Raw genomic sequence first — 27772 nt, 5'->3', positions numbered from 1 at the left:
CGGCCATAATTTCCTTTATCAACAGGTAGCAGAATGCACACAGGTAAGTAGTTCCTTACTCATACAATTGTATTTCAGTGAACCAGAGCCAGCCTGACTTTTTTGAGTACAGAGCTTTAATCCTAATAAGTGGCACACTGATGGCAGTGTTTGCATAAGAGTTCAAAGTTAGAGTTTGGAATTCTTGCTTTCTTTCTTCCACTTGTTATCTGTGTGACTTTGGGAAAGTTACTTAACTTACTTATGCCTCAGTCTCCTTATCTGCAAAATGGGATAATAGAGTGCTTGGTTTACAGGGTTGTTGAAATGATTACATGAGATCATCTGTATGAAGCACTTAGCACAATGCTTGGCACATAATAAAGTCTTGAGCAAATGTTAGCTAATATATAATTGTTATTGTATATAACATGTTTATTATATTATAAGCTTAAGTATATGCTTTATGGTAGCAGGAGACAGTGAACATAAAAACTCACTGTCCATATAAGTTGACAAGTTGGTTCTCTGTACTGTACATCTGTCCACATATGCTCCTAAAGCACTTCTGTATCCTGTGAAGCTGAGTTTGGAAACCATTGATCTGAAGGACTTGATAACAGCTCTTAAAGAACAACTCAAGATGTTTTCCCTGAGGCATTTTAGAAACTTTGCCCCATAACAGTCAAATGAATAGAGCTGGCACGGGGATTTTTTTTTTTTTTTTTTTTGGGGGGGATTTTTATATTATAGGTGAGGAAATAAACTCCTTCCGCTGAGACTAAAGAGCCACACTGGGGTCTCTGGGCAGACACATGGGAGCCCCTAGGAACTTGATCCGTGGTGTTTGGTTATAAGGACTATATGACCTGATCCCCAAAACTGGGACTTGAAATTGATTCCCATCATCTAGAGATGTCTATGGTTAGACTCTTTGTTTAAATGGAATTTTATTTCTTGCAGTTAGTTGCTTATTGGTTCTCAAATAATATGATCTCCATATTCATTCATTTGTTTATTCATTCACTTATTTAATCAACAAATATTTATGGATACAAGGAATTAGGAAAAAAAATCAGGAGGCCAGTGAAAGGAAAGTGTTTCTTGAGACACTTTATTGCTCCCTCTTTTTAATACAGGAAACACCCAAAGAAAGTCTCTGAAAATAAATGTATTCACCTTTTCCACAAATATATATATATAATTATGTTTAAGTGGAAAATCCAGCTAAATCAGTTAGCTTATATACTGTTGGGCTGTTGTTAGTGAGGCATGTTGAAGCTGATTGACCCCTATTTAGTAGAAAAGAAAGAAAGTTAGATGCAAAGATCTGCAAAAAGCAAGTGATTGAAACAACAAAAAAAAAAATTAAAAAAATTTTAAAATAAAAAACAAAAATTTTTAAAAAGCAACTGAATGAGATATATATATATGTATATATATATATATCACTGTACAATAATGTATGTTTGAAAGAGACTTTGTTGACATCTTTCTTCATTACAAAAAGCATTTGAGGCAGATTTGTTTGTATTTGTTTTTTAACATCTAGGCAATTAAAATTGCATGGATGTCCTCCTATTAAGCAGTAAACTAACATCCGTTTGAGCGATCTTACTTAGCCAGGAGAATCTGGACAAATTTTTTCAGCTTTGCCATTTAAGCGCTCCATTCTCTTAAACTTGGCTTCTGGAGACAGCTTTTCCCCGCCATGCATGCTTTTTACTCAGAACCGCAGGATCTTCTCTCTCCCTCTGGGCCTTCTTCTTCTACCTGGCTTCTCTGGGTACAAGCCCGGCCTCTAAACCTGAGCATGGTGAAGAATTGTTCCAGGGCCCTGCTTGACCGCTGGGCTTGAGCCTCAATATCCCCAAGGCCTGTCCTATATGCTCGTAGAGTAATTGTGCTGATTACGAATCACAAAGTCACATTAGGAAGGGGAGGTGCTGTTAAGGACATGGAGAGGGTAATAGATGCTTGTAGCATTAGGCACGGATTTTTTTTCTCACACATGGGAGCATTTATTATTAAAACGAAGTTATATTTGGTGCTACTCTTATGCTTTGTCCCTCAATTCAGTTCCTATTAGTTATTTCATTCTGCTGCTGTTTAGACATCCACAACCACATTAAATTTAGGTTGCTGGTTATTGTCAGTGACAAATCAAATTTTAAAAAGTAAACTTTTGTGCCATCAGCAAAATGCAGAATGGACAAATTTAACAGGACAAATGATCTAGTTTCCTCAAGAAGTAAATTGCGAGAGGAAAAAAAAGAGAGAGAAATTAAGACTTAAAATATGTATCAACAAATAGCAATGTGTGGGCCTTACTTGGATCCTGATTTAAACAAATTTTTAAAAAATATGGTCATTTATGAGAGAATTGGAAATTTGAACACCTTTGGATATTTTATGATATCAAAGAATTATTCATTTTTTCAGATAAGATACTGATATGATTATGCAGTTTAAAGAATTCTTCTATTTAGAGATTTATACTAAAATATTTGCACATGAAATGATATATTTGGGATTTGTTTCAAAATAATATGGAGGAAGGAGTGTGTGTGTGTGTGTGTGTGTTGGGGTAGAGGCGGGATTGAGGCAAGAATTGCCAGGAGTTGATAACTGTTGAAGCTGGGTGATGGGTATGTGGGAGTTCATTAAACCACCTGGTTTTTAAAAGCTTACTTTGAATCTGATTCAAACTGTTTCATTAACCAATAGCCTGTTATAAGAGGTAAGAGGGTAGCATTAATTGACAGTGTGCTATTACATAGGTGTATTACACTTATGTATACATCAGGAACACAACACCAATGAGCTGGGCCTCTGCATGTTTAACTGACTTGGTCAAGGTCACATGGTTACTTATGGGGAGTGGAGCCAGGATTTAAACCCAAGGCCAGCTAGGTTCTTTCTACTACACATCTCCCCAGTACAATCATAAGGACAATAATACTGTGCCACAATATTTAATATCAAGGAATTTCTTGGTTCTTTAACAAATAATTATTTTTTCAAAATAACCACTGATACACTGATTTTTCAGCTGAGTTTTTTTGTACCTTAACTGTGGAAGTATCAATTTAACCGGTATGAAAAAGGTGGCTATTATTTCAAAATATGATCGCTTTACTTTCCCATAGAACTTTCTTTTATTCATTCCATTCCTCTGTTATGTGCCAGGCACTGTCCTAGGTGCTTGGAAGAGATGTATCGGTAAACACAGCAGAAGAAGATCCCTGCCCTCATGGAGCTTATAGTGGTAGTTGTAGGGGAGAAGGGGTCAGATCATATACAATACACACAATAAAAAGTAAATTATACTGTTAAGTACTTACTATAGGAAAAAAGAAAAGTAGGGTAAGAGAGATTGGGAATGGGAGTGGGGGGCAAGAGAGGCTTGCATTTTAAAGTAGGATGGTCAGCTGTATACCTGAAACTAACACATTGTAAATCAATTATACCCCCCAAAATTTTTTTTTAATAGAAATAAAAAAATAATAAAGTAGGATGGTCGTGTGGGCGTTACTGAGAAGATGAACCGGGAGTGGGAGATGGGGCCTAGGCCCTAGGGCTCTCTGAGGGTAGGAACATTCTAGCAAAGGGAACAACCAGATTTTATAAAGAGATAAGTCCCTCACAATTCATATTAGCCAAAGAAGTCTTCAGAATTCGATTAATTTTCTCAAACAGCATGCAGATAACTGAAAGTCAACCAGCGGGTCAGGATGTAGGACCAGTTTATGGACTATCGAATGTTTTTCTATGTCCCTTTTCAATATTAGGAAATTAGAGATGTCTGCCTTTTGTGGACTTAAAACTCATAAAAGTTAATTCAGAGTTTGGTTCAAAATTAAGGATAGCCGTTCTCTTCGTGCTCCTCTCTCCCGTCACGCAAATGGTTGCCATGTCGCTGCCCTCGCTGAGGCTCGGCAGGTGGCTTTAGGACCTGCCCCTGCTTTTGCTGGGAATTACTTAGAAGCTGGCGTAATTGGTCTTAAAACAAGGGTACCCGTCTGAGGAGCAGTTGGCTGAGGACCGTTGGCGCCTGACAGCTGCTGTAGATGATCACTGCTCTAAGGTAAATAAAGGAGGCAGGTTGCTTCTTGGAGCTTATTTTAGAAACCGAAGCAACATCCTTCTGCAGCAATGTGCTGGCAGCCGGGGAGATGGGCAGTTTAGGGTGAGAGGCAGTGCAGGCAGTGGAAAGGGACCAGACTTCTGCAGTTGGGTCTGAATTCCAACCCGGATTCTCCAGTTACCTGCTGCAGGGTCTGGTGAAAATTTCTTAATCTCCATGAGGTTCCATGCCCCCTTTTATAACATGGGTATAACCACAGGTAGCTTTTGGATTATTGTGAAAACTAAATCAGATAAAGCCTGAAAAGCAATCGGCACATCCTCACCACTCAATTAGTGGTAATTGTTACTATGTTTGCAGGTATGACTGCTCTACTCTCCTTCCAAATTCAAGTAATTCTGAAACTATTAAATGATGCTAAACTAGGGAAGCTCTACTCTCCTTCCAAATTCAAGTAATTCTGAAACTATTAAATGATGCTAAACTAGGCAAGCTTCTCGGCTTTGGGGAGTGCTATTGGTCAGTCTCTTTTCTCCTATCAAGCTGCTATCCTAACGTCAGGAGGTTGTGAGCATTAGAACCGTGTGTGGCCCCATGACCACCTGAAGCGGGGCTTATGGTTTCCCTCTGTGTGTACCTAGAAGTTAAGAACACAACCCTCAACCTCTTGGCCAGCATTTTATTTTATTTCATACTTATTTTATTTTTAAATAGGCTTCATTTATAAAGCAGTTTTAGGTTCAGCAAAATTGGGCAGAAAGCACAAAGCACTCCCAGTACACCCTGCCCCCAACAGACACAATCTTCCCCACCAGCATTTTAATTTTGTGCCCGTAAATCACAAACTGTTCCTATTTTCTAAGAAAGATACAATTAAAAACCAGAGATGCAAATGCGTATTAGGTGATTTTGACATCTAGTAGCTACCTATCCTTATAGGTACATTTTAATTCCTTTTATTCTTCTAATTCATTTGGGAACACACTGGCCCATTCCTGAGGCTTCTGTAAATTGCCTGGAGTCATTCTTCATCCCCTTGTACTTGAGTACTTTCCTGTGTATTAAGTGCAATTAGCGCTGACAGCAGAGCCCTCAGAATCCATTCATTCTTTCAACAAATCACTAAGCACACACTGCATGTTCTGAGCAGTGCCCGGCATACCAGGGGCGATAATACAGACACAGTCCTGCCCTGGTGGAGCTTATATTCTGATGTGAGAATGCAGACTTATTTTATTTATTTAATTCTTTTATATATATTTGTTATTTGTTTATTTAATATAATCGTTTATTATTATTATTATTATTATTATTGGAGTAACCTATGCTGAAAAGCCTGTTGGGGGAAATGATGGCCTAGAAGTGGGCTTCTTTGGGTGAATCTTGGAACTTACCCCTCGAGCTCCTTTTTTACCATCATGATTATTGCTTTGTTTGAAAGAAAAGTTATAGAAACTAACATAATGAAATGCAGATGATCTTTAAAGGCTGCAGATTCGGGCTATGGCCATTTACGCTGTGCCGTGTGCCTTTTCTTCCCTCTCGGGTGCGCAGGCTTTGGCAGCGGGATGGCCTACTTGCCGGCCGTGGTCATGGTGGGCAGGTACTTCCAGAAGAGGCGCGCGCTCGCCCAGGGCCTCAGCACCACCGGGACCGGGTTTGGCACATTCCTCATGACGGTTTTGCTCAAGTACCTGTGCGCAGAGTACGGATGGCGGAATGCCATGTTCATCCAAGGCGCGGTGTCCCTGAACCTGTGTGTTTGCGGGGCGCTCATGAGGCCCCTCTCTCCTGGGACGGATGGAGACGACCCAGAAGGGAAAGAGCCACACGTCCTCCCGGCTCACTCCACCGAATCTGTTAGGTCCAGTGGACAGCTGGGCGGAGCGGAAGAGAAGGGGGGCGGCCCCGGCACCGAGGACTCCCTCGGGGACACGCCAGCCCAGGCGTGCCACGAGAAGGCTGCACACAGAAAGGACGTGTGCGCCTTTCGGGTTCTGAAGACCGTGAGCCGGCTGACCGTGAGGGTCAGGAAGGGCTTCCGGGATTGGTACTTGGGCTATTTTGGGACAGCCTCGCTCTTTACTAATCGGATGTTTGTTGCCTTTATTTTCTGGGCTCTGTTTGCATACAGCAGCTTTGTCATCCCTTTCATTCACCTCCCAGAAATAGTCAATTTGTATAATTTATCAGAGCAAAACGATGTTTTCCCTCTGACTTCGATCATAGCGATAGTTCATATCTTCGGAAAAGTGATCCTCGGCGTCGTGGCCGACTTACCTTGCATCAGCGTTTGGAATGTCTTCCTGATGACCAACTTCACCCTAGTCCTCAGCATTTTTATTCTGCCCTTGATGCACACGTACGCTGGCCTGGCAGTCATCTGTGCACTGATAGGGTTTTCCAGCGGTTATTTCTCCCTGATGCCGGTGGTGACTGAAGACTTGGTGGGGATTGAGCACTTAGCCAACGCGTACGGCATCATCATCTGTGCTAACGGCATCTCTGCGTTGCTGGGACCACCTTTTGCAGGTAAACCATTCAAGGCTTTAAGAGCTTAGAGTGCATGTAGAAAGTCGTGTTCTCACTTATGTTAAAAGTCCAGGATGAATAAGAAGGAAGTTTCCATTTGTGTACATGGTCCTTTTTTTTTTCCCCATTCCTGCCCCCAATTTCTCACTTACAAATTTCAGCAAGTTAAAGGTCATTCTTTCATGTAGAATGTAGATGAACTTTTGATCCCTAACCTGTGAGATCAACGGCCAGGCTGGTAAAGCGCACGGGGGAATAGTGCAGAGCCCCTGCCCCGTCCGAAAGAGACAGCCTCTACCCTGCTCCAGCTGATTTCCATCACCAAGAAATACAGAAAATCATTACTAGCTCTTCTGTTGTTAGCCCCCTCCCCCCGCTCTCCAAGAGAAGCTAGGACTCTGCACTCTTAGGTAACATTTCCAAATTTTCAAAACACTGTGTGTAGGTCCAACAGAGCACTTCTGTGGATCCAGCCCTGTAGTAGTTTCCTACTGGCGCTGTAATAAATTGCTACAAACTTAGTAGCCTAAAACAATACAAATGTATTATCTTACACTTCTAGAGGTCAGAAGGCTTAAATTGGATCACAATGGGCCAAAATCAAGGTGTTGGTGGAACTGCGTTCCTTCTGGAGGCTCAGGGGGAATTCCATTTCCTTGCCCTTTGCAGCTTCTGGAGGCTTCCTGCTTCTCGGCTCCCGGCCCCTTTCTCCGTCCTCTAAGCCAATATCATAGCATCTTCTCATCTCTCTAATTCTGACTCTCCTGCCTTCTTCTTTCACTTTTAAGATGCCGGTGACATTGGGTCCACCGGATAAGCCAGGATAACCCCCATCTCAAGGTCCTTAACTTAATCACATCTGCAAAGTCCCTTTTGCCACACAAGGTAACATTTACAGTTTCCAGGGATTAGGATGTGGGCATCTGGGGAGAGCTGGGACATTCTGCCTACCTCCACCAGTTGGCAACACCAGTTGGCAACATCTAGGGTGAGATCTCCACCAGTTGGCAACACCAGTTGGCAACATCTAGGGTGAGATCTCTCACATGTATTCACCTCAGTTCAATGGAGATTTTGCTTCTTGCCTCGGGCATACCAGAAGCCGTAGGCACCACCAAGGAGTCCTGTGTCTGGGCCAGGTACCTCTCTGAGCCTGTCATTCTGGGCGGGTTTTAAGCTTTGTGGCAGGTAGACCCAGTCCCCAAGAGGCCAGGTACTGGGCAAAGGTGACAAAGTCTACCCACTGTCCAGGGATTGGAGGCAGGAGCCCACAAAGTATGGCAGGGGCTGGGGCCAAATGTCAAAACAAAGGTGCTCTGTGGAGGTGGCTATTAGGGCAGCCAGGCCAGGCAGGACTGGTGACAGTTGTCAGAGCTGCCAGAAGTTCTGTGCAGGGCTTTCAGCTAACCTGGTAGAATCTCACCTATTCAGATGCCCCATCCTCTGCTTATCTGGCTGCTCCAGACCCTTTATCCTCATATCCTCTGCAGAAATGCTTCTTCCCAGTGGATGGGGGAACCTCATGGGTGCAGGACAAAGCCCTCCCCACCCCTTTCTTCCCAGTCTCTCTACAGAGCCTACAGTCACCTCCTGTCCTAGAACTACGCTGGCAGAGGGCTTATGCCAACACAACCATTTTTAAGTCCCTCTCAGGACTGAAGCTCAAGAAATCATAGATTTTTACCTATTCAGCTGACAACACTGGCAGCTGGCTGACAAAAGGTTTAAGGCCCAAGAATTGCTTTAGGAAACCCAGAGGCTACATATGGGGCCCCTCCTGGATCAAGCTGCTCCTATTTTCTGCTCGTACAGAGAGATGCAGGCCAGCATTTCTAGGTGACAGTGAATATAGCAGTGCAGCAGACTATTATATTGGCAGCTGAAGAGTCAGTACTGCTCAGTGATCTCATAGTATAGAATTCTCTATCAGTTAGGGATGCATTTGGTTATAAGAGAACACCCTGACAATGGTAGCTTAAACAGAGATTTGTGCCACATAACCAGAAATCTAGAATTCAGAGACTAGATGATATTGGGGCAGTGTCTCAAGATCCTCTTGGCCTTTTCCTCATGCTAGTGGCCTCATGGCCACACAATGCCTGCAGTAGCTCCAGCCACTACATCCTCATTTATAACAAAAAAAAAGGAAGGAACAAAAGACTCAGTCCCAGAAGACTTCCACTTATATCTGATTGGCCAGAACTGTGTCACACAGCTAGTTCCAAACTTCAAGGGGAACTGAGAATTGGAGAATTTTGCTTTCCAGCCTCTGTACTAGAGGAAGGAAAGGAGAAAAGAACTGGGATTGGGGGTTGGATCAGTCAACCAATGGTAACTTCCAAAGGAGTTAAATATCCATTAAGGGGATGGGGACATTATCAGTGGCTCATCCACCCTCTTGTTGGAAGTCCTTCAGATATATTGTATGTGGAAATAGAATTTGCCATTGATGTTTCTTTGCAGGATCCAAGGGGTACTTTCTGCTTCTAATAGTCAGTCTGCGATTATTTTATACTGATCCATCAGATTGCAATAGCAGTATCACAACACAGCCGTGAGGTGCAGCAGAAGTAATTCATGATCAATGTTAATTAAAGCACCAAGGTTTGCCAGCATGGTTTCCTTATCCCATCCCTATGGTCATTTCCTTTTCACACATTTGTATTCTAGTGCACTTTCTTGAGTGGAAGAGAAAGGAATTATAACTAGAAGACATGGAGTTATACCCAACCCTCAGTCACCAGGTCTGATCTCTGCTTGCTTCAACGTTCCTCCCTAGAAGTGGAGTCTATAGCTGAATTTGATCCACCATAGATGGTAGAAACCATTGTATTACAAACCTGACATGAATATGTGTCAAATGCTGCCATGGGGACTCTAAAATCAATGTTCTGATGTACATCTCCAGGCCAGCAACCTAAAGGGACCTCTCCTTCTTTTTGTTTGTTTCTTCTCCTTCCACTGAACTCATGCACTGAGGAATGCTGAACAACATGATTAGCTAACTGTATGGTGTTTAATTCATTGACTTTCCAGGCCAAGGAGCCAATATTGCAAGAGATGCAAGGCCAGCCTTTATGCATGATAGTGCCAAAGTGCCTGGCAATATGAGTGACTAAATAACCACATTAAATTCTTGCTAGAAATTCCAGGTTGGCTAGAAATTATTACTTAGCTTGATGTGCTAGAAGGAAAATTACTGTTCACATTAGCTTTTTCTTTTTTAATGGGTTTAGAAATGAATGTGTTTTCCATTTTTCAAAGCGGTTCCTACTGGCACTAAAAAGTCTGGTACAATTTAGTAGCTTGTTAGACAATCACACATTTCCATTTAGGAGAAGAATGTGCAATCAAAGATATTGAACAGACATTTCAACCATGTCATTCAGCAACATGAACTTCATGATGTAATTCATTTATAATGTTACTGGGCATTCAGTTCATCTCTTTTAAAGATATAATAATAGTAGATACTTTTCTAGATGTTTCCAGGGTAAAGTATAGCAAAACTCAGCCAGCAGATTTGACTGACCAAGAACCTACATGTATCTCCAATATCTGCATAAAATATAACACCCTAACAACAATCTGTAATGTTTTTTCACCAAGAGCTGGGAACACTTATTTAATAAGTAAGAAAAACAGCCGTCACTCCTCATTTGACAGACTCAAATGAAAAAGAAATGCAGTTTAATAGGGAAACAAATTTTACTTTGAAGCTGTTGATTTCAGTGGATGGTTGGATCAGGATTGCCAAGGATCCAAGCTCCAAACCAAGGGACTGAGTTCAGACCTATAGGGAGAGATGGTGAAGGATGAATGAGGTGGGCATCTTGTCTGAAACATCTTGTTTCTAAAGAGTTATCGTCCCCATGTGTTGGGCCAAAGCACGTGGTAAAGTACTGTCTCCTGACCTGCTTTGCATCTGACTTGGGACTGGGTTGAGTTCAGACTAGTGGAGATGGCAGGATCTGGAACCATTTCAGATAAAGGTAAATTGGAGAAACCTATGGGATTAATTTAACATAAAATTTAGGACTACTCCAATTTGTACCAAAACTGTTCGGTAAAGTTGAGTGCAGTTTTTGAAAAATTGACCTGTGAGTGACTTTAAAAGACTGGGGTGTGTGAAGATGCTTTTACAAAAGTGTATACTTTTAGGGGAAAGATGCAAGATCTTAAAATATAATTAATTCAACGTAAGGCTGTAACAATATGTAACATATTTAGCACACATTTTCTATAGTCTGCAGAGACAAGAGGGAGGATGGAGCGGTGGGAAGGAGATGGTAGGGTGTTCTAAGGGTGATGGGTTTATAACTGTCCCCCCAGAAGGGGGAATAGTACATGTACAGACAAGGTGTCAAGACAAATATGTTTGAAACTCCAAAACATTCAGAATGGCTTGTGCTTGTGGTTAAGCTCTGGGCAGCAAGAGAGGTGGGCAGGGGCCGTATCACAGAGCCCTGGAGCTTGTACTCAAACACTTGTAACCAAAAAGTACATAAGTAGTCTGAACTAAGTACAAATTAATTCTCCAGTGAGGATTTTGTCCTGTCTCTGAGTCCGTGTTAGGCAGTGATGGGAAATCAACTTGTTTCAGCTGTTGGTTATTTTCAGGCATCATTTCCTACTCTCTCTCAATCACTTGATCATAAGAAAAGGGAGGATTTAACTGTTAAACTGACAAGATCAGCTTTCATATGGGATGAGTGGGGTATGAGAACCTCATTTATATGTATTGATTTTTTAGAAATTGTAGCTGAAGATAGTGCTGTCATGTACTCTGCTTATAGAGACACACCACTCGGCGTTATCTGCGAGTGAATTATTCGCCTCATCATAATTCACAGTGGTCCACAGCTGACAAATGGTGGCACCGAGCAAAAGTTGGGTGTGTTTTTGTTCATATGTCACTGTGTCTTTCTGATTCAGTGCTGAAGCTGAATCACTGTTTCTGGATTATATGTCTAATCTTATCTGTCCCTCTTGTCTCAAACTGGAAATTAAGAAAAGGTGATAGAACATTTACTAAGCCATATCTAAGGACTCTGGTATTCTCTTCTTTTATATATCAAATAACAAACTCAAATACTTGGTTTACTTTTAAAGTATATCCAGGATTCATAGCTTTTGAGGGGTTTTTTAAAAGTATACATTTTCGATGCTATTGTTTGTTTTTCTTTATGACAGCCTTGACTCATCCAGGCGCATTAAGCACTAGATACAATAAACAAGAGATACAGATAAGCCACAGGAAGTCAGAGATACTAGTTTACACATTTAGCAGTTGCTTTTGTGTAGCCGTTTGTTGGTGGGAGGTTATAAGTTGCATTTATGCATTTATTTGCCAATTAGATACTTTTTAAAAGATAATTTCCTTAAAGTGACCATGGAATGCTGTGTTTGATCATTAAATCATTTATATTTTTCTTATGCCTTTACTAATTAATGCACTTGTTGAAATGGAAAAAGTGAATGCTTATATTTACATTTTTACCATAAATAAAATTCTGTGTATAGCTTAATCCTCTCAGTTTGCATAGCTGGCTATGTGGGGACCATGACATGTGACTGATCCTTAGAATTAATCACTGAAGTGAATGAAACATCATGCTTCATAGTTTCTGAGACTTTTTTTTCACATTTTAACATCTCTGAAATCAGAATACCTTGTACAAAGTTCTAAGAAAATATCAAGTCATATTTTAATTGATGATATATTTCCTTTTTATTGATACATAAGATAATGATGCATCATGTAATTCATGGTGTCTTAGAATCCATGAAATATGGTAGTATCTTACAGGCCCTAGTAAGATCATTATATGAAAGTATTAGACTATAATAGTAAAGTATTTTTTTTTAAAGAACTGATAATTTAGTTAGCATTTAAGGCTATATCTTTGGCAACTTAAACTTTCATAAATTTAAATATATATATTAAAGGTTTATAGCTGTAAATGTGAATTTTATAAAACCTGGAATTTTTGATTCTTTCTAGAACAGATATTTACCCTTATACTTAAGAATGAATGAAAGTTCAAATGTCTTCTGCTCAGCCTCTTTGTATACACACGAGAAACTTCTTCAGAAGAGTTTTGAGGTTTTAGAAAAGATTTGTGTTTATATTTGTGTAAAAAGAAAATCATTAGATTCACTTTTCACTGCTGGCTTTGCGCCGGCCTGAGAGTTACCCCAAGGGCTGTGGGCCAGAAGATTCTCCTTATAGGTCGGCCAGCTACTGTTTCAGTGCCTTTAAAAGTACCCCAGTGACTTCAAAGATAAATGCAGCCATCCCCACGCACCAAGAACTCTGGTTCCAACAGCCCAGACTTAAAAATGGCTAAATGAAACGTTGGGGCGTTAAATGACATATAATAAATCCTTAGAGAATTATTTATAGTAGCAATAAATGCTTGCTTTGTGTTCTTGACTTTATTTTCTCAACTTCATTACACTGAATATATTCTTTTTTGTTTTGCAGGGTGGATCTACGACATCACACAAAAATATGATTTTTCCTTCTATATATGTGGTTTACTCTACATGGTAGGAATACTCTTTTTACTCATTCAACCGTGTATTCAAATTATAGAACAATCCAGAAAAAAATACATGAATGGTGCAAATGCGTAGTGTCCTGTTATGTTCCACGTAAGATTTCCTTGTCATACTCATGCCTACCTCACATGGTTGCTGTGAGGAGCTTGTGACATATCATGGGAAAGCGCATTGTCCCATAACTGGCACAGTCGTTTGTAAACGCCACTGTCATGGCTTCGTTTGAAAGCAGCACTGCCTTTCTGTGCAGGGAGAGGCATTAAGGACTACATGCATCTTAGAGATGACCGTGTCCTGCAAAGACAGCCTATTAAATCATTGGTAGAAACGCCCTTCTAAAAAGTATCTCATCATCCACTAAGACTAGGGTTTTAGAAACAGTTTTTAAAACAAAGACAGAGAATTAAAGCTTTTCAACCCAACTACTCCTTTTTAAGGTGAAAATAAGGTATCTAAGTGCTTCTGGAAATCTTACAGATACAGGTCTCCCCTGCTTTTTGAAAGCGCTTTCCACTGCTTTGCTTTTATGAAAGACCTACGTTAGTACCTGTTTTCACTCACCAGAAGAACCCCAAGGAGGATTTTCGCTTTTACAAAAAGAAAAGGGGAACCACGTTCAGCGTTCGTTTTGCTGTGAACCTTTATAGAGGCGGCTAGGCCGGAGCAGCAAGGGTGGCACCGTCAGGCTCCTTCCAGGGAACCACATTCAGCATCGCAGCTCAAGTCGCCATAGCTTTGAACTGTGTCTGTGAGCATCTGTGCTTGATCTCGATTTATTTTGTGCATCCCTGAGCAAGATGTGACCTAAGGTCATGGCTTCTTTGCTTTATGCCATTTCAGTTAAGGTTTCATAGAACGCTCTGCTTTCAGATAGTGGGGAAAACCTGTAAATGCATTTTAAGCACAAGAATATGCTGGATTTCAGAAATTGTTACAGGGAGCTGTTGATCTACCAGTGTAAAACAAAGGCAGGCTCTAACTTCAAAGGTAATACATTTAGTACAATTAAAGAAACACAGTTTATATTTTTATTAAAGAATTCTGCAGCTAGGGCATACAATTTCTAAATCCCTCTCTAAGAAAAGCATTTGCTGTTACTCCTAATTCAATATTATCCAGTTATAAACTGAACCTTGAGACAAAACCTTAACAAATAAATAATATTAATAATCTCCTTAGTGAAACTCATATTCGTGCATACAACCACTGAATCAAGGGCTACGATTCAAGCACTTTTATTCATTTCATTGGCCTCTTAGTTTATGAGCACAATCTGAGGCCTATAGAAAATTTTTTTGATGAGTTCCTCCTGCCCAGTAAATAAAATAGAAAACTAATTGCTGGTTAACATGTAAAGTTGGTGGTTAAATCATTTGTCAAGCATGTTACTAATCCCAAATATGAGACTATCAGGTTGTGAGGATAATAAAATGCCCTTGGTCCAAATGTCTGTGCACTTGACATTGGAGTAGTGGTAACAAATAGCCCTTCTCCAGTGTCTTGCTGTTCTATGGACAGTTCATCTGCCTGAGCTCAGCACAGTTTTTAAAATAGTTCTCTTGATTGATTTCAAACAGAAGATAACTGTGATCCATGACATCACATAATGCTCTTCCTTTATCGGAGATCTCTATTTTTCTAAGCCAAACATGTTTCAGACTGCAGAATGTTCTTCCCAGAATCATTCTGAAATTTCTGGCTGCCTTACTTGTTTACACATATTTCAGAACTATTTAAATTTCCACTTACAATTTGCTCATCACACACACACACAAATGCTTTAATATCATGGCCAGTGTCTTGGGTCAAATTTATCTAAAGTGAGTACAGACCATTCTCAGTTATCCTTGGTAATTAGAGGCAGGAATGGTACTAGTAATTGGAGTCACAGAATGTTACCCCAGCCTAATTTTAGCCAGCCATTTCAGTCTTTTACTCCACCAAACCCTTTAGAGCTGTTTACAAGCGATTACATGGACACGTTTCCTTTTTGTTTCATCTCCATTATTTCCTGCTCTAATGTCTAGTGGGAGGGGTTGGGTAATGAAAGGGACCACCAAAATAACAATAATCATAAAAGGCAGCTAATGGAAAGGAGAAAGAAAAGCATGGCTAACATATGCAATATTACCTCCAGTGATTCAAGAATTGCCTGTAAATTCTCATAGATAATAAATTGCATGTCATACTCCATTTGGTCCAACACAATGACCTGTTTGTTATCATGACATCTTTGGCTGCTGTGAAAGAACCCAGCTCTCTGTTTTTGATAAAGGTAATCTTAAATGCTGAGGCAACGTTTTTCTCTCTATATATTTACCATTAAATTAGGATGATAGATTGAAAAACACGTTGTGTGTTTTAAAACTGACTACATTACTCCCTTACTTTCATTTACTGACAGTACCAAATTAACAAGAGGCAGTGTTAAATATCGGGAATGGTGCTATACAGCCGATGCATTTTGATGCTTGCACTACTACTTGTGCATCACAAATACGAACTTTTTATCCAATGACCCAGCTTTAGTTAAATATCCAAGTTAGACCTGCTTATGTTCAGTCTGTCCAGTTGTTTGTTGATTCACCCTATTTTTAGAAGTGGTGATTTCTACCAAATCAAGTCCCCGTTTTACAAAGACAAAAGTAAAACCTACTTGCAATATTCATGTTGCCAACAGAAAAAAAAAGAGAATGCTTATAAAGAATTACAGCAAATACATTATTTCCTGTTTAAATATATCCTGATGATATTGTATAGGGTTGATTGTATATTTATGTTATGTGCTTTATAGGTTTCCCCTCACATACCCGAATACTTTTTATTTACATACAACTAAATAAATTTTGTCCTCTTTAAAGATGGTCAGTGAGTTTTTGTACAAAATCTTTATTTTCTTAGCTTTAAGAGGAAAACTCCTAAAATATAAGTGATAATTATCTGTTTGGTTCTTTCCCCTGGAAGAGTTTTTCTCTACGTATGGTTATAAAACCACCTAGAGAGAATCACTGGGCGTGATTGTTAGAAGGGCCAAGTTCAGCTACAAAATTTAAAATGCACACACCCTATAATCCAGCAACTGCATTTCTAAAATTTTTTCCTACATATGAACAAAGACAAATGAACAAGGATTTTCTGATTTATTGTTTGTTATATAAAAGACTGGAAATAATTTAAATGTCTATCAATGGGAACTGTTAAATAAAGTATGGTATTTATGCAACTGTTAAAAGAAAAAATACCAATTCATATGTAAAATTAGACAACAGTATCCAAGATATATTGCTAAGAGAAAAAAAGCGAGACATGTTTAACGTACTCCCAATTATGTTTTTGCTAACTACAAAAAAGGTTATTCATATGGCTTGTATATATATATAGAACATTTCTGGAAGGAAACAGAAGGGAACATTAACAGTGTTCAGCTCTGGGGAGGGAAGTTTGGGCTCTGGGGTGGGCCTGACTTTTTCCCTTATGCACATGATGATTTTTCAATTTAAAACTTGTATCCAAAATTATTTTAAATGCAGATTCCTGGGGCTATTTAAAACCTAATGAATTGGAATCTTGGAGGATGGGGCCAAGATATCTGCCTTGTATTGGATTGGCCAAAAAGTTCGTTTGGGTTTTTCGTAAGATGTCACAGAAATACCCAAACGAACTTTTTGGCCAACCCAATAAATAAGCTTATCAGTTGATTTTTATGCTCACTAAAACTGGAGACCAGCTCTCAGCATATTTAAGTGTAAAACATTCCGATCGATTTCTTTCTTTTTTTGGAAAAAGCAAAAGTGAGTTTATTAGCATTGTTTTTTTCTTTTGATAAATGACTACTAGTGTAACACCTTGATAAAGAGAAGCTTGAGAGCCACTATTATATTTTAACAAATTAAAAATAATTTGTTTTCTGTTACAAAAGTATTATGTTACATGTTTATTAATACACTGAATTTGGTAAGCAAATAAGTATATATTAGTATATTGAAGTTAGTGTAAAAATAAGGAGAAAAAATTTAAATGTAATTCCAGTACCCAGATATAATCATTGCAATATCTTTTATACCCTTTTACTGTTTGTGCATGTGTTTCTCAAAAACAATTTTATACTCTTAAAGTATAATTTATAATTAAATTTTATTATAAATTATAATTATAAAGCAAATTTAAGTTGTTCTTTGCATGAACACTCTATCAAGGACATCTTTCCATATCAGTAGATGTGCATCTTCAGTACAGTGGTCTCAACCATTTTTTTCACTCCAGCACAACTGAGGCATTAAATACAGTTTTGATAATGTTATTCTGTCAACTCTTTTTTTAAGGGGTGAGGAGATGAGGCAGAGAGGAGGGAGGAAAAATGGTCAGTTTAAGTCAAAAAACTCCAGGTAACAAATACCTATCTGCAACATCATTTTTAATGACTGTATAAATTATAATGTTTTAAAAACAAATTCCCAATTGTTAGCCATTTAGGTTGCTTCTACTTTTTGACCATAATGTGTAATATTGTGATAGACACTCCTCCCCACCTCCAATCAATTTCAAATGCTTTTCCTGACTCCCTCACATTGATTATTTCCTTTTATGCCTATGACATTCTGATTAATTACTATCCATGGAGCACTCCTAGTGTATAGTATTTTCATTCCACTGTCTCCCTAGTTTCTTTCCATTCAACAGATGTAAACTGGGCTCCTGTTAGAACAAGGCAGGCTGATGCCAAGTGCCTGCCCTCGAGTGGCCCGCGTGCAGAGGAAGCTGCTGTTGCTGGAAGTGATGATGCAATAACAAAGCTAAGGGAGATGAGACTCGTAACCTGTTTAAATGAAACTGGAATTAATAATATAAAAGACACAGAGAGGTTCAATAAAACGAATGCAGAACTATCCCTAGGAATGTCTGTTTGTCAAATGAAAGATGCAGACAACAAGTGACAAACTTACAGTTCTCAAACTCTTGGGTCTCAGGTCCGTGTTACAGTCCTGAAAACCAATGAAGTCCCAAAGATCTTTTGTTTTTGTAGGCTGTATCTTATTGATATTTACCATATTAGAAAGTGAAACAGAAATTTAAAAAATTATTTAGTATTGCTTCATTTTAAAATAATAATGAGCCTACTATGTTAATATAAATAACATTGTTTTGAAAAGTAACCATATTTCCCCAAAATTTTTGTAGTAAGAATAGCAGCATTTTTTTACATTTTTGCCAATTTCTTTAATATCTGGCATAATAGAAGACAGCTGGGTTCTCATGTTTGCTTCTGCATTCAATCTGTTTTGATATATGGTTTTGATTGACATATATGAAGGAAATTCAGCCTCATACCTATATGTAGTTGGAAAGAGAGAAGTATTTATTTTAATAGTCTTTTCAGATAATTGTAGTTTGTTTGGTCTTTTTTTTTTTTGATACCACAACAAAACTCAACAAGTGGTATTTCTTAAAGGTTATTTGCACTGTGTAATCTGACACCATATCAAATAACTTTTTGTAAAACGTTACATTAAAAGCCTGTCTTGCACTTTGAATGGCTCTTTTGCCCATTTATGATTTTGTAACATAATGCTTTAGTAATTTGGAAGATACTAATCTACTGAGTTTTGTAGCTCTTCCAAATGTTTTCATATCTCAAACAATATTTTTTTAAATCATATGATAATTGTGTGGTTCCATTTATATGAAATGTCCAGAATATGCAGATCCATAGACAGAAAGTATATTAGTGGTTGCCAGAGGCTGGGAGGAGAGAGGAATTGGCACGTGGTATCTTTTGGGGGTGACAAAACTAGATAATGGTGATAGTTTCACAAATTTTTGAATATATAAAAACCATTGAATTATATACTTTAAAAGGGTGAATTTTATGGTATGTGAATTATATCTCAACTGGGAAGTGGACAAGCTCATGGAGGTTGATGTAAGTTTTCCAAAATTCTTATTTCCTTTGGAAAGCTTAAATATTATCATTGGCAACAAATACTGCAGTTATTTTCCTTGAAGTGACAGCCTCATCTTCAATAATGTATCTGCCAAACATAAACATGGTATTTCACGAAAAATCCATAGTTGAGTTTGCAACTCAGTTACACAAGTGCTTTTCCTCAAGACAACTAATGGACTTCGATTTGCAGCTGATGTGCCTTGTGCATATTTTCCATTTCGAAACCAAGCAGGACCCTGCAGGGCCTTCCCAGGGACACACACCCCCCCACCCCACATCCCTCACCTCTTATTTGTAAAAAAAACTCTAGCCTGCTAGGCCTTCCCTGAGTTCCAAAGAGCAAATTTAATCAGAGAACTGAGAAAATGCAGAAAGAAAGGAAAGCAGTCAAGCAAGACAAAAATAATAATGGGTTAGCCATAAAACAAAGTCAAGGACCTTTAGGTCTTCATCAAGGGCTATAGATAATTTCCCGAGCCATATCCTTGAGTTGTTTTGCAGATACTAACACCCCCACCAGGTGGAAGAAGTTAACTGCATGCTGACCACCAGCATGTAGACCCCAGACGAGTTGGAACCAGAAGGTTGATGACTGAGATTCCCAAAACTTCATCCTATTACGTCACCATCAACCAATCAGAGAATTGTGCGTGAGCTGACCACACACCCTGTGACCCCCTCCCTCACACTGTCTTTAAAAACTGTTCCCTGAAAGCTATCAGAATTGGGGTCTTTTAAGCATGAGCTGCCTGTTCTCCTTGCTTGGTACCCTGCAATAAACACTGCATTTTCCTTCACCACAACCGGGTTGTCAGTAGATTGGCTTTGCTGCTCAAGTGGACCCAAGTTTGGCTTGGTAACAATTTTGTCACGCAGGATATTAAAAAGATGTGCAGTCAAGAGTAAAGACTTCATAAAAGGTGGTCATTTTTACTGTTTCCTCAAGGATGTCCTTAAGTGAATCTGGCCATTATTTGACTGCAAGCATAGCAATGAAAAATACAATGACCTCTGGTGCGTTTTGGTGGCGCGGCTTTGACTCATGCCGAGGCATCAGCAGCACCCACCACTGCTGCTGCACCATCACTGCAAACCTCAACACAGCTGCTCCAGGATCAACCATGGGAGTGAATCAAGTTATTCAGTATTTTGAATGGTTCAGCACCCCTTGTGTTTGCTTCCAAGCATTCACATAAAAGATCTTTGTCTAGTTGGTGTGATACTAGATGAACACAAGCAAAACAGCGAGTCCGGCCATATCTATTGATTTGTCCATTTGTGAGACAAAAGTACGATTCTGCAGAGAAGATATTAACTCAGCCTTCCTGTTTGCAGCTAAATCTTTGATCTGACAAGCTACTGTATCATTAGAAAGTGGCGCTGCTGTAATTTCTTCTGCGGACTCTCCATCCAGCCAGCATTCAGCAGTGTCAGCTGTAAGGCTTACATACCTTTCTTTGGGTGCCAGAGGCACTTCCTGTGATGAAGTAACCTGCACAGTCACCTACCCTGCAGGGTACTTCAATGGCTTTGCCTCTCTGGGTTGAAAAGCTATAACAATCAATTTTTGGCTTTTAATGAACTCATCACACTTACATTTAAAATATTCAATTCCTCTTTCTTTAGACTCTGAATGATGTCTCTTAAAATGATACCACAACTTAGAAGGTACCAAAAAGGTAAAATTTTAACATTATAAAGCCATGGAATAGATAGCTTTTGAGTCATATTTTGTTTCATATTTACACTTTTTTAGTAGATTTCTGATTCATCTTTTTCTTCATGTTTAGGCTTAGATGGTGCAGCTGTGAGCTAAGAAAGCGAGATTTCTAATCTCCCTTTTTTAAAGCTAATGAGCCATCCTTAACTGTAACAATGGATGGAGTGTGGCTTATGTGGACTCCGGGGCTGCAAAGCCAAAATGTTGGGGGAACAGTGACGGTGGGGGGGAAGGTGGCGGGGAGAATGCTGATGTTCAAATGCAAAGACTGAGAAGCAGCAGCATTCATCATCTAAGAAAGGGAAACTGAGTCAGGGCAGAGAGCAGATCACTGGCAATGCATTAAAGATGCTATAGATGAACTGCCTGGACTTCCAACAATGAAAACAGAGAGAGTCAGGCCGAAGGTCTCAAATTGGCACTGGGTAGCCTCTCTCATTGTCAGGTGAAGTGGAAAGAGGTGCGAGTTCCTTGGGAAGGTCTGGTCCCCAGTGGAGGAAAGTAGCAGGAAGAAGAGAGGACTGAGTTTGGGAAGGTCCCAGTGAGCCATGTTCCACTCTGTTACTCAGTCCTTTCCCCGGTTTTCCCTAAGAGCATGTAAGGGCCTTGAAGAAGAATATACTTATTAGTATTTAAATAAATTTACAATATTTGTTTATAGAAAAATGGGCAATAATTTAGTTCATCAAAAGCTTGGAACATTCTCTGGCCAACTAAATTAGTATGGTCTCTCATAGTACGCTCAAGGTCCTCCCCCTTATAATTTCAAATATGACCTTGGGCAAATTCCATCACCTTTTCAAGTTCCACTGGCCAAACATGGTTTTGGCTCTGAAAGGAGAGGTGGTGTGGCGTTTGTGGTTAAGAACATAGACTCAGTAGGTATAGAGTTGAATCTCAGCTTTACCACTTATTAGTCATAAAACCTTTGGAAAATTAACTTGCCCTCCCTGAGAATAATTTAGGCTTTGCCGGCCATATAGTCTATATTGTGGCTATCTAACTCTGCCACTGTGTGTCATAAACCGTGGCACAATAAAACTTCATATACAGAAACAGGTGGCTGGTTAGATTAGACGTATGCCATAGTTTATAGACCCCTGGTCTATAAGACAGAAATATCATCACTTACCTTCAAGGGTTGCCGTAAGAATTAAATCGGTTACTACCTGTTTATTTCTTGGTAACCAGTAGACAATCAATGGAAGTTGCTATTATTATTATTGTTCCTAAGGTTATTCCAACTCAGTCCGTGACCATGATCTATGGCTCTCAGACTTTCTGGATGGGCAGAACAGATTTCCCAATGGAAAATAGCTTTTCTGAATGAAGATCTCTGTTTGAGGGAACGTGATAAGCAGGAAACAGCGAGTCCTCCGTAGCTCCCATCCCTGAGGGTTCCATGTTGCCAGGGCAAAAGAATGCTATCCCAGTGTGCGGATGATCTCATTTCAAAACAATAAACATGTAAAGATGTTAATTTTACTTTGTAAAATGACCTGCTACGTAATAGAATGCTTTTAACTGCAGGTGCACAACTTTCTTTAGTATGGTGGTAGCCTGTCTATTTAACATCCAACCAAAGGCATCCATTTCAAGTTGAAGCCAACTCTTCAGAGTGGAAAAGCTTGGATTCTCTCTCACACTGTATCATATCACAACACAAACTGTAGAGGTCATTACACTAAAGCTCAGAGCAAAAAACTATGCTGCACAGATGTTTTATGTAAGGTCCTTTGATATTATTCTTCAGCAACTGGGCAGTTGGTTTGGGTAATAAATGAGGGCTGATGACCATCTTGTACACAAGCAGCTCAGAAGACAACAACAAGTGGTAACTAGTGATTTGACCTGACCCCTGCTTCCCGCCCCTCCCCCAAATATAATCACAGCCTAAATTCTTGGCCCTACTCAATAAAACAAAACATTGTGGATTCCATATAATCGAGGTTTAATGCATGTACTATGCCAACCTGTTCAGGAAAAAAAGCAGTAATAGAAGTTGACATTGAGTATAATGTATTTATTTTTTAGTTTATAAATTAAATATTCACATTTGCTATTGTTAATAAATTGTTTTTGGACTTCCCTGGTGGCACAGTGGTTAAGAATCCATCTGCCAATGCAGATTCAAGCCCTGGTCCAGGAAGATCCCACATGCCACGGAGCAACTAATCCCACATGCCACAGCTACTAAGCCTGCGCTCTAGAGCCCACGAGCCACAACTACTGAAGCCCGTGCGCCTAGAGCCCGTGCTCCGCAACAAAGAGTAGCCCCCGCTCGCTGCAACTAGAGAAAGCCCGCACGCAGCAACAAAGACCCAATGCAACCAAAAATAAATAAATAATTTAAAAAATAATAATAAATAAATAGATTGTTCTTATAACACTAAATATATAAATCATCAGAAAATATCAGTATTTTACTTTTACAATTACAATGGTGAATGATAGCCGAGTAGAAACGCTTTTGAGTGAAGAGATAAGAAAAGGCAAGTATAAAATGCTGTGACATTTTACTCTGAAATATGTCATGAACAAAGCAGATTTATCCGTCCACATGAAAGCTGTCAACAGAGGCAGAGAGGCAAATCATCATCGCCTCCTGAATGAGGCCGGAGAGAGAGGCAAAATGATAGACCACTGAGGGTGCTGGTGCCTTGCAGGATTTTAGGTTGATGATACTGCTCCTATTTTAGTAAAAATAACTATAATAAGGTAATAAGGCACTCAAATTATGAGGACAAATAATTATTGAAATAATCTAATAACCTATGTTGTTTAACCATTACTTTAAAGTAGCCAGCATATTAATAACTCATTTTTAATTATTTAGCTTTTAGCATCTATATTTATCTTATTATCTTTTATATAGATAGTAAGTTTTCAAATGGCCATACATGTGTTCTTACTGATTCATGTTGAATCTAGATTATTATACATGCCCATAAGCTTTCAGAACTCAGTTGATAAAACATCACACATGAAATTTTTAAGCTGTTGGCATTTTGAATCGATGTTACAAATGGGCTGTAATTTGATATTTACGCAGTTATGCTGTGCACACACGCAGCTGCCGCATACACGTGGTATTAACCTGTCACTGAAAACCTGGCCGGGAGTGAAGTCTGGAACTTCCGGGCGAAACGAGGCAGCGGGAGCCGCACAGAAGCACGGGCCCTCCGCCTGTCTGCCAGCCACCAGACACAACTTTGACAGGTTCTTCATCTGCCAGGAAGGAGACTGCGTTTGATTTCACAGATGTCCCTGGAAATCCAAGACTGAGTGTTAAGGGTGTGTGTATGGGGGTTAAAGTCTGATCTGATATGAATCCAGGTTTAGTAAAACAGAAAAGAAAGAATCTGTCATTAAGCTACGGCTATGGAGCTGTTCCAGAAGGAGTGAGGGGGGAGAACAGCCAGAGTCCCCTTCTTCCCCACCATTGGGGAGATTCCAGGGCATCACAGGAGGTTCCTCTAGCGGGAGGCGAGCACGGGGTTGGGGGGGGCATTATTTTTCTATGTAGCGAAGTGGAGATTGCAGGCAAGAAGAGCTCATAGCGTTGATAAGGTGATGGGAGGTTGAGAGCTACTTTGCTCTGTAGCCTAAAAGGAGTCACGAGACTATTTGCTGCTGTGAGCGCCTTGTCTGGGTACTTGATTGCTATGAGAACACAGGAAGAAAACAATTGTTAAATAACCCATCTCAGGGAGGTAGAATTTTCTCCCCTAAAACTGTACCGCTCTTGCCCCTCTGCCAACTTAACAGAATACAAAATGTACTTGGGTTTTCACTCAGTTACCCACAGCCTGTGTTTTTAAAATTCCCTGTTATACTCACATGTGGAATCTAAAAAATACAACGAACTGGTGAATATAACGAAAAAAGAAGCAGACTCACAGATCTAGAGAACAAACTAGTGGTTACCAGTGGGGAGAGGGAGGGGGAGGGGCAATAGAGGGGTAGGGAAGAAGGAGGTACAAACGATCAGGGATAAGATGGGCTCAGGGATGTATTGCACAACACAGGGAATACAGCCAATAGTCTGTAATAACTGTAAGTGGAAAGTAACCTTTAAAAATCTATAAAAATTTTTATACAATAAAATTTTATATAAAATTTTTATACAATAAAATTTTATATAAAATTTTAATAAAATAAAAATCAAACACCCTCCCCCCAAAAAATCCCTGTTATAATAGCTGTAACTGCCCACATTTCTTTGGGGAAGCCGCACCTCTCTTAGAAACATTTATGGGTTTATTTGACAACGTAAAGTCCTGGGAAGTTGGACTCTGCACGAGGTCTGCAAGCAGAATGTCTAGAATTCTCTCCAGCCATGTCCCAGGGCCGGGTCAGAGGCTGTCCACGTGGGGGGATGGAGCCTGGCATCCCGGGTCCCGAGGGTGGGGGACCTGAATACCATCTTAGCGGAGCAGAGTCAGGAAGGCAGCTGCACTCAGCAGGAGTGTCTCCCGCTGCCCCTGTCCCCTCACGGTTCCCTATGGGGACACGCAGCCACCTACTCATGGATGCACTCAGATGACAGACACCAGGAAAAATTTCAAAAGCCGTGCTCCCCTTTCCAACGCCTAGATAAAATACATACGTAATAAAAACCTGCTAATAATCATTTATTGTTTGTTACCATACAGCAGAAGCCTCTTTTCTTATGGGTGGCAGGGCATGGGCGCCTCCTGTCCTGCTGCCGCTGTGCTGGGGCCATGACCTGACCCTCCCTGTGGCAGGGACCATGGTTCGGGCAAAGCCCAGCAGAGGCGGTGTGCTGCATTTGTGTGCAAATACTCTATGGCTCCTTGAATCAACAAAACCTTAGTTCTTAATCAAAGGCAGCAGAAGAGGTTTGGACACAGACGGAAAACACCGCCGTGCCTCAACTCTCCTGCAGGTAGGAATGTGTGACCCTACAGCTCACTGTTCCTCTGGCTTCCTTGTCGTTGTATCCTCTTGCGGAGGTGCCGCTGGAGCTGCAGCTTGTTGGTGAAGAACATCTGTCTCCAGCCCATATCCTGGGCCAAGGCTCTCATGTCTGGGGTGATGTGGTCACAGGCAGACTGGACGATCTGCTCCCACAGTTTGTCTGATGTGCACAACTGTGGGTGGAAAAAGTCAGAGGTGGGTGACATCATACATGGGTCAAGGAAAAGTTCACTCACTCACATCACTATCCAACTCCTGCTGCCTGTGAGACACTGGAGGAAACACCACGGGTGCACAAAGATGTGCCAGACACAGTTCTGACTCCAGAAACTTCCTCTTTGAGGAGAGAGGCAAGTGCACAAGTATCTAAAGGACGAAGCAATATTCGATTAACGGAATAAACCAAGTCCTGATCTCATTTAAGATGCAAAATTTGAAAAAGAATAGATACATGTATATGTATAACTGAGTCACTTTGGTGTACACCCGACACTAACACAACATTGTTAATCAACTATACCACAGTATAAAATAAAAAGTTAAAAAAAAAGATGCAAAATGCGACATAGTTATAAATAGTACACATACAACACGATATAGTTAGTTTATATACGCAACATTATATGGTGAATTTCCAGTTAGCCACATAACAGGCTGATAACGGTGTGGTCAACCGATCTTCACCCAGGGCTGCAGCAGTTTCTCGAGGAGGAGCGTTGCTAACTCTTGCTCAGCTTCATGTTAAACCCTTGCTTGAGTCACCTCTCCCCGGTCTTGTACAGCGGACACCTTAGTTCACTGCGGGCTACTCAGTAGCGAACCGCATCGAAGCAGACAAGCAGCCCTCGGAGACTGCCAACCAGCACACCTAAAATTTACACATTCCTGGTGCCAGGGTCCCGTCCTCATGTTTTATTCGGAGTCCTGTGCATGCATGACGTCACACCATGCAACAGAGTGGCCTACAAGATGCAGTCACTCCCCAAGCCTGCCAGGCACATGGCAAAGTGAGCCGTTCTCTGGGAATAAATAGCCTTCCCAGGGATGTTCTTCTGCAGTCTGGGCCTTTACCTGAGGGCCATGAAGTTAAGGACAGACAAGACCCCTCTGGCCCAAAATCTGCACAAGACCACTCTGCCCTCCCTCCAAGTTCAAAGCTGCCAGAGTTCAGCTTCCATTTACCCAAGATTTCCTACTAGGACTTTTTCAATTGTCACCATCATTTATGGCAACTATGTTCATCAGTCACCCACTACTTTTGTTTTTTTTTGGCCGCACTGTTGGGCATGTGGGATCTTAGTTCCCCAGCCAGGGATCGAACCCACATCCCCGGCAGTGGAAGCGTGGAGTCTTAACCACTGGACCACCAGGGAAGTCCCATCAGTCTTCTGCTACTAAACACTCTTAACAGGAGATTTCCTAACCCCTTGCTTCCATGCCCCCAAATCTTTCCTAAAGTTAAAGCTTCCATTACATTTATTATTTCCGACCTTAGCGATAGCCATGATTTGTTGGTACCTGTATGCAAGACTAGGAACATTTAAAGGTGCTTGGATATTTGACGTTGCATAGTGATAACTCCAGTAATATGAAATGTGCTCAAAGAAGGGTCTCACGTGGGCCCCAGAACACTTCCTGGCTCCATCCTTCCTGTGCCCATTGTGCGCTCAGGGAAGTTCATCACCAACCTGATTCCCCCGTCACATGTGAAAATCCAGCAGTGGAAAGAAGAGGCATGACAGAGGATCATTAAGGAGCCCACAGTTCCTTTAAACTGGTGGGGGGAGGGGGCGGGGGCGGGGAGCGGTGCAGAGCTCGTGGGCTGGGGCTCCTCCTTCCTGCTCAGACCCTCCCAGACACGGCCCCCTGGAGCAACTCACAGAGACTCCACTTACAAGGAGGCAAAGAAACACAAGAAGCAGATGGGCCGCTGGAAGGTCAATAATGGTGGGAAACAAGATTATCTACGGATAATGATCTGTGCAGACCCTGTGCCTGTGAATAA

At 40.5% G+C, this 27772-nt stretch overlaps 2 protein-coding genes across 3 annotated transcripts in view; one reads left to right on the top strand and one right to left on the bottom strand.

Moving 5' to 3' along the window:
- The window catches only part of SLC16A14 (solute carrier family 16 member 14), a 30126-nt gene extending 13188 nt beyond the window's left edge, over positions 1-16938 (top strand). For both annotated transcript variants that reach the window (XM_036858608.1, XM_036858609.1), the window contains 2 exons: positions 5621-6598; positions 13086-16938. In XM_036858608.1, coding sequence (XP_036714503.1) covers positions 5621-6598; positions 13086-13237 — 1130 coding nt within the window. In that variant the 3' untranslated portion in view covers positions 13238-16938. The remainder of the gene's footprint in view (positions 1-5620; positions 6599-13085) is intronic.
- An 8068-nt stretch (positions 16939-25006) lies between these two features.
- The window catches only part of FBXO36 (F-box protein 36), a 100526-nt gene continuing 97760 nt past the window's right edge, over positions 25007-27772 (bottom strand). The window contains exon 4 of the mRNA XM_036857314.1: positions 25007-25940. Within this exon, the coding sequence (XP_036713209.1) occupies positions 25752-25940 (189 nt within the window). The 3' untranslated portion in view covers positions 25007-25751. The remainder of the gene's footprint in view (positions 25941-27772) is intronic.

Source organism: Balaenoptera musculus, chromosome 7 (genome assembly GCF_009873245.2).
Source record: "Balaenoptera musculus isolate JJ_BM4_2016_0621 chromosome 7, mBalMus1.pri.v3, whole genome shotgun sequence".
Classification (NCBI taxonomy): Eukaryota; Metazoa; Chordata; class Mammalia; order Artiodactyla; family Balaenopteridae; genus Balaenoptera; species Balaenoptera musculus.
Note: the sequence above shows the minus strand (reverse complement) of the source record. Positions and strands in the feature narration are given on the sequence as shown.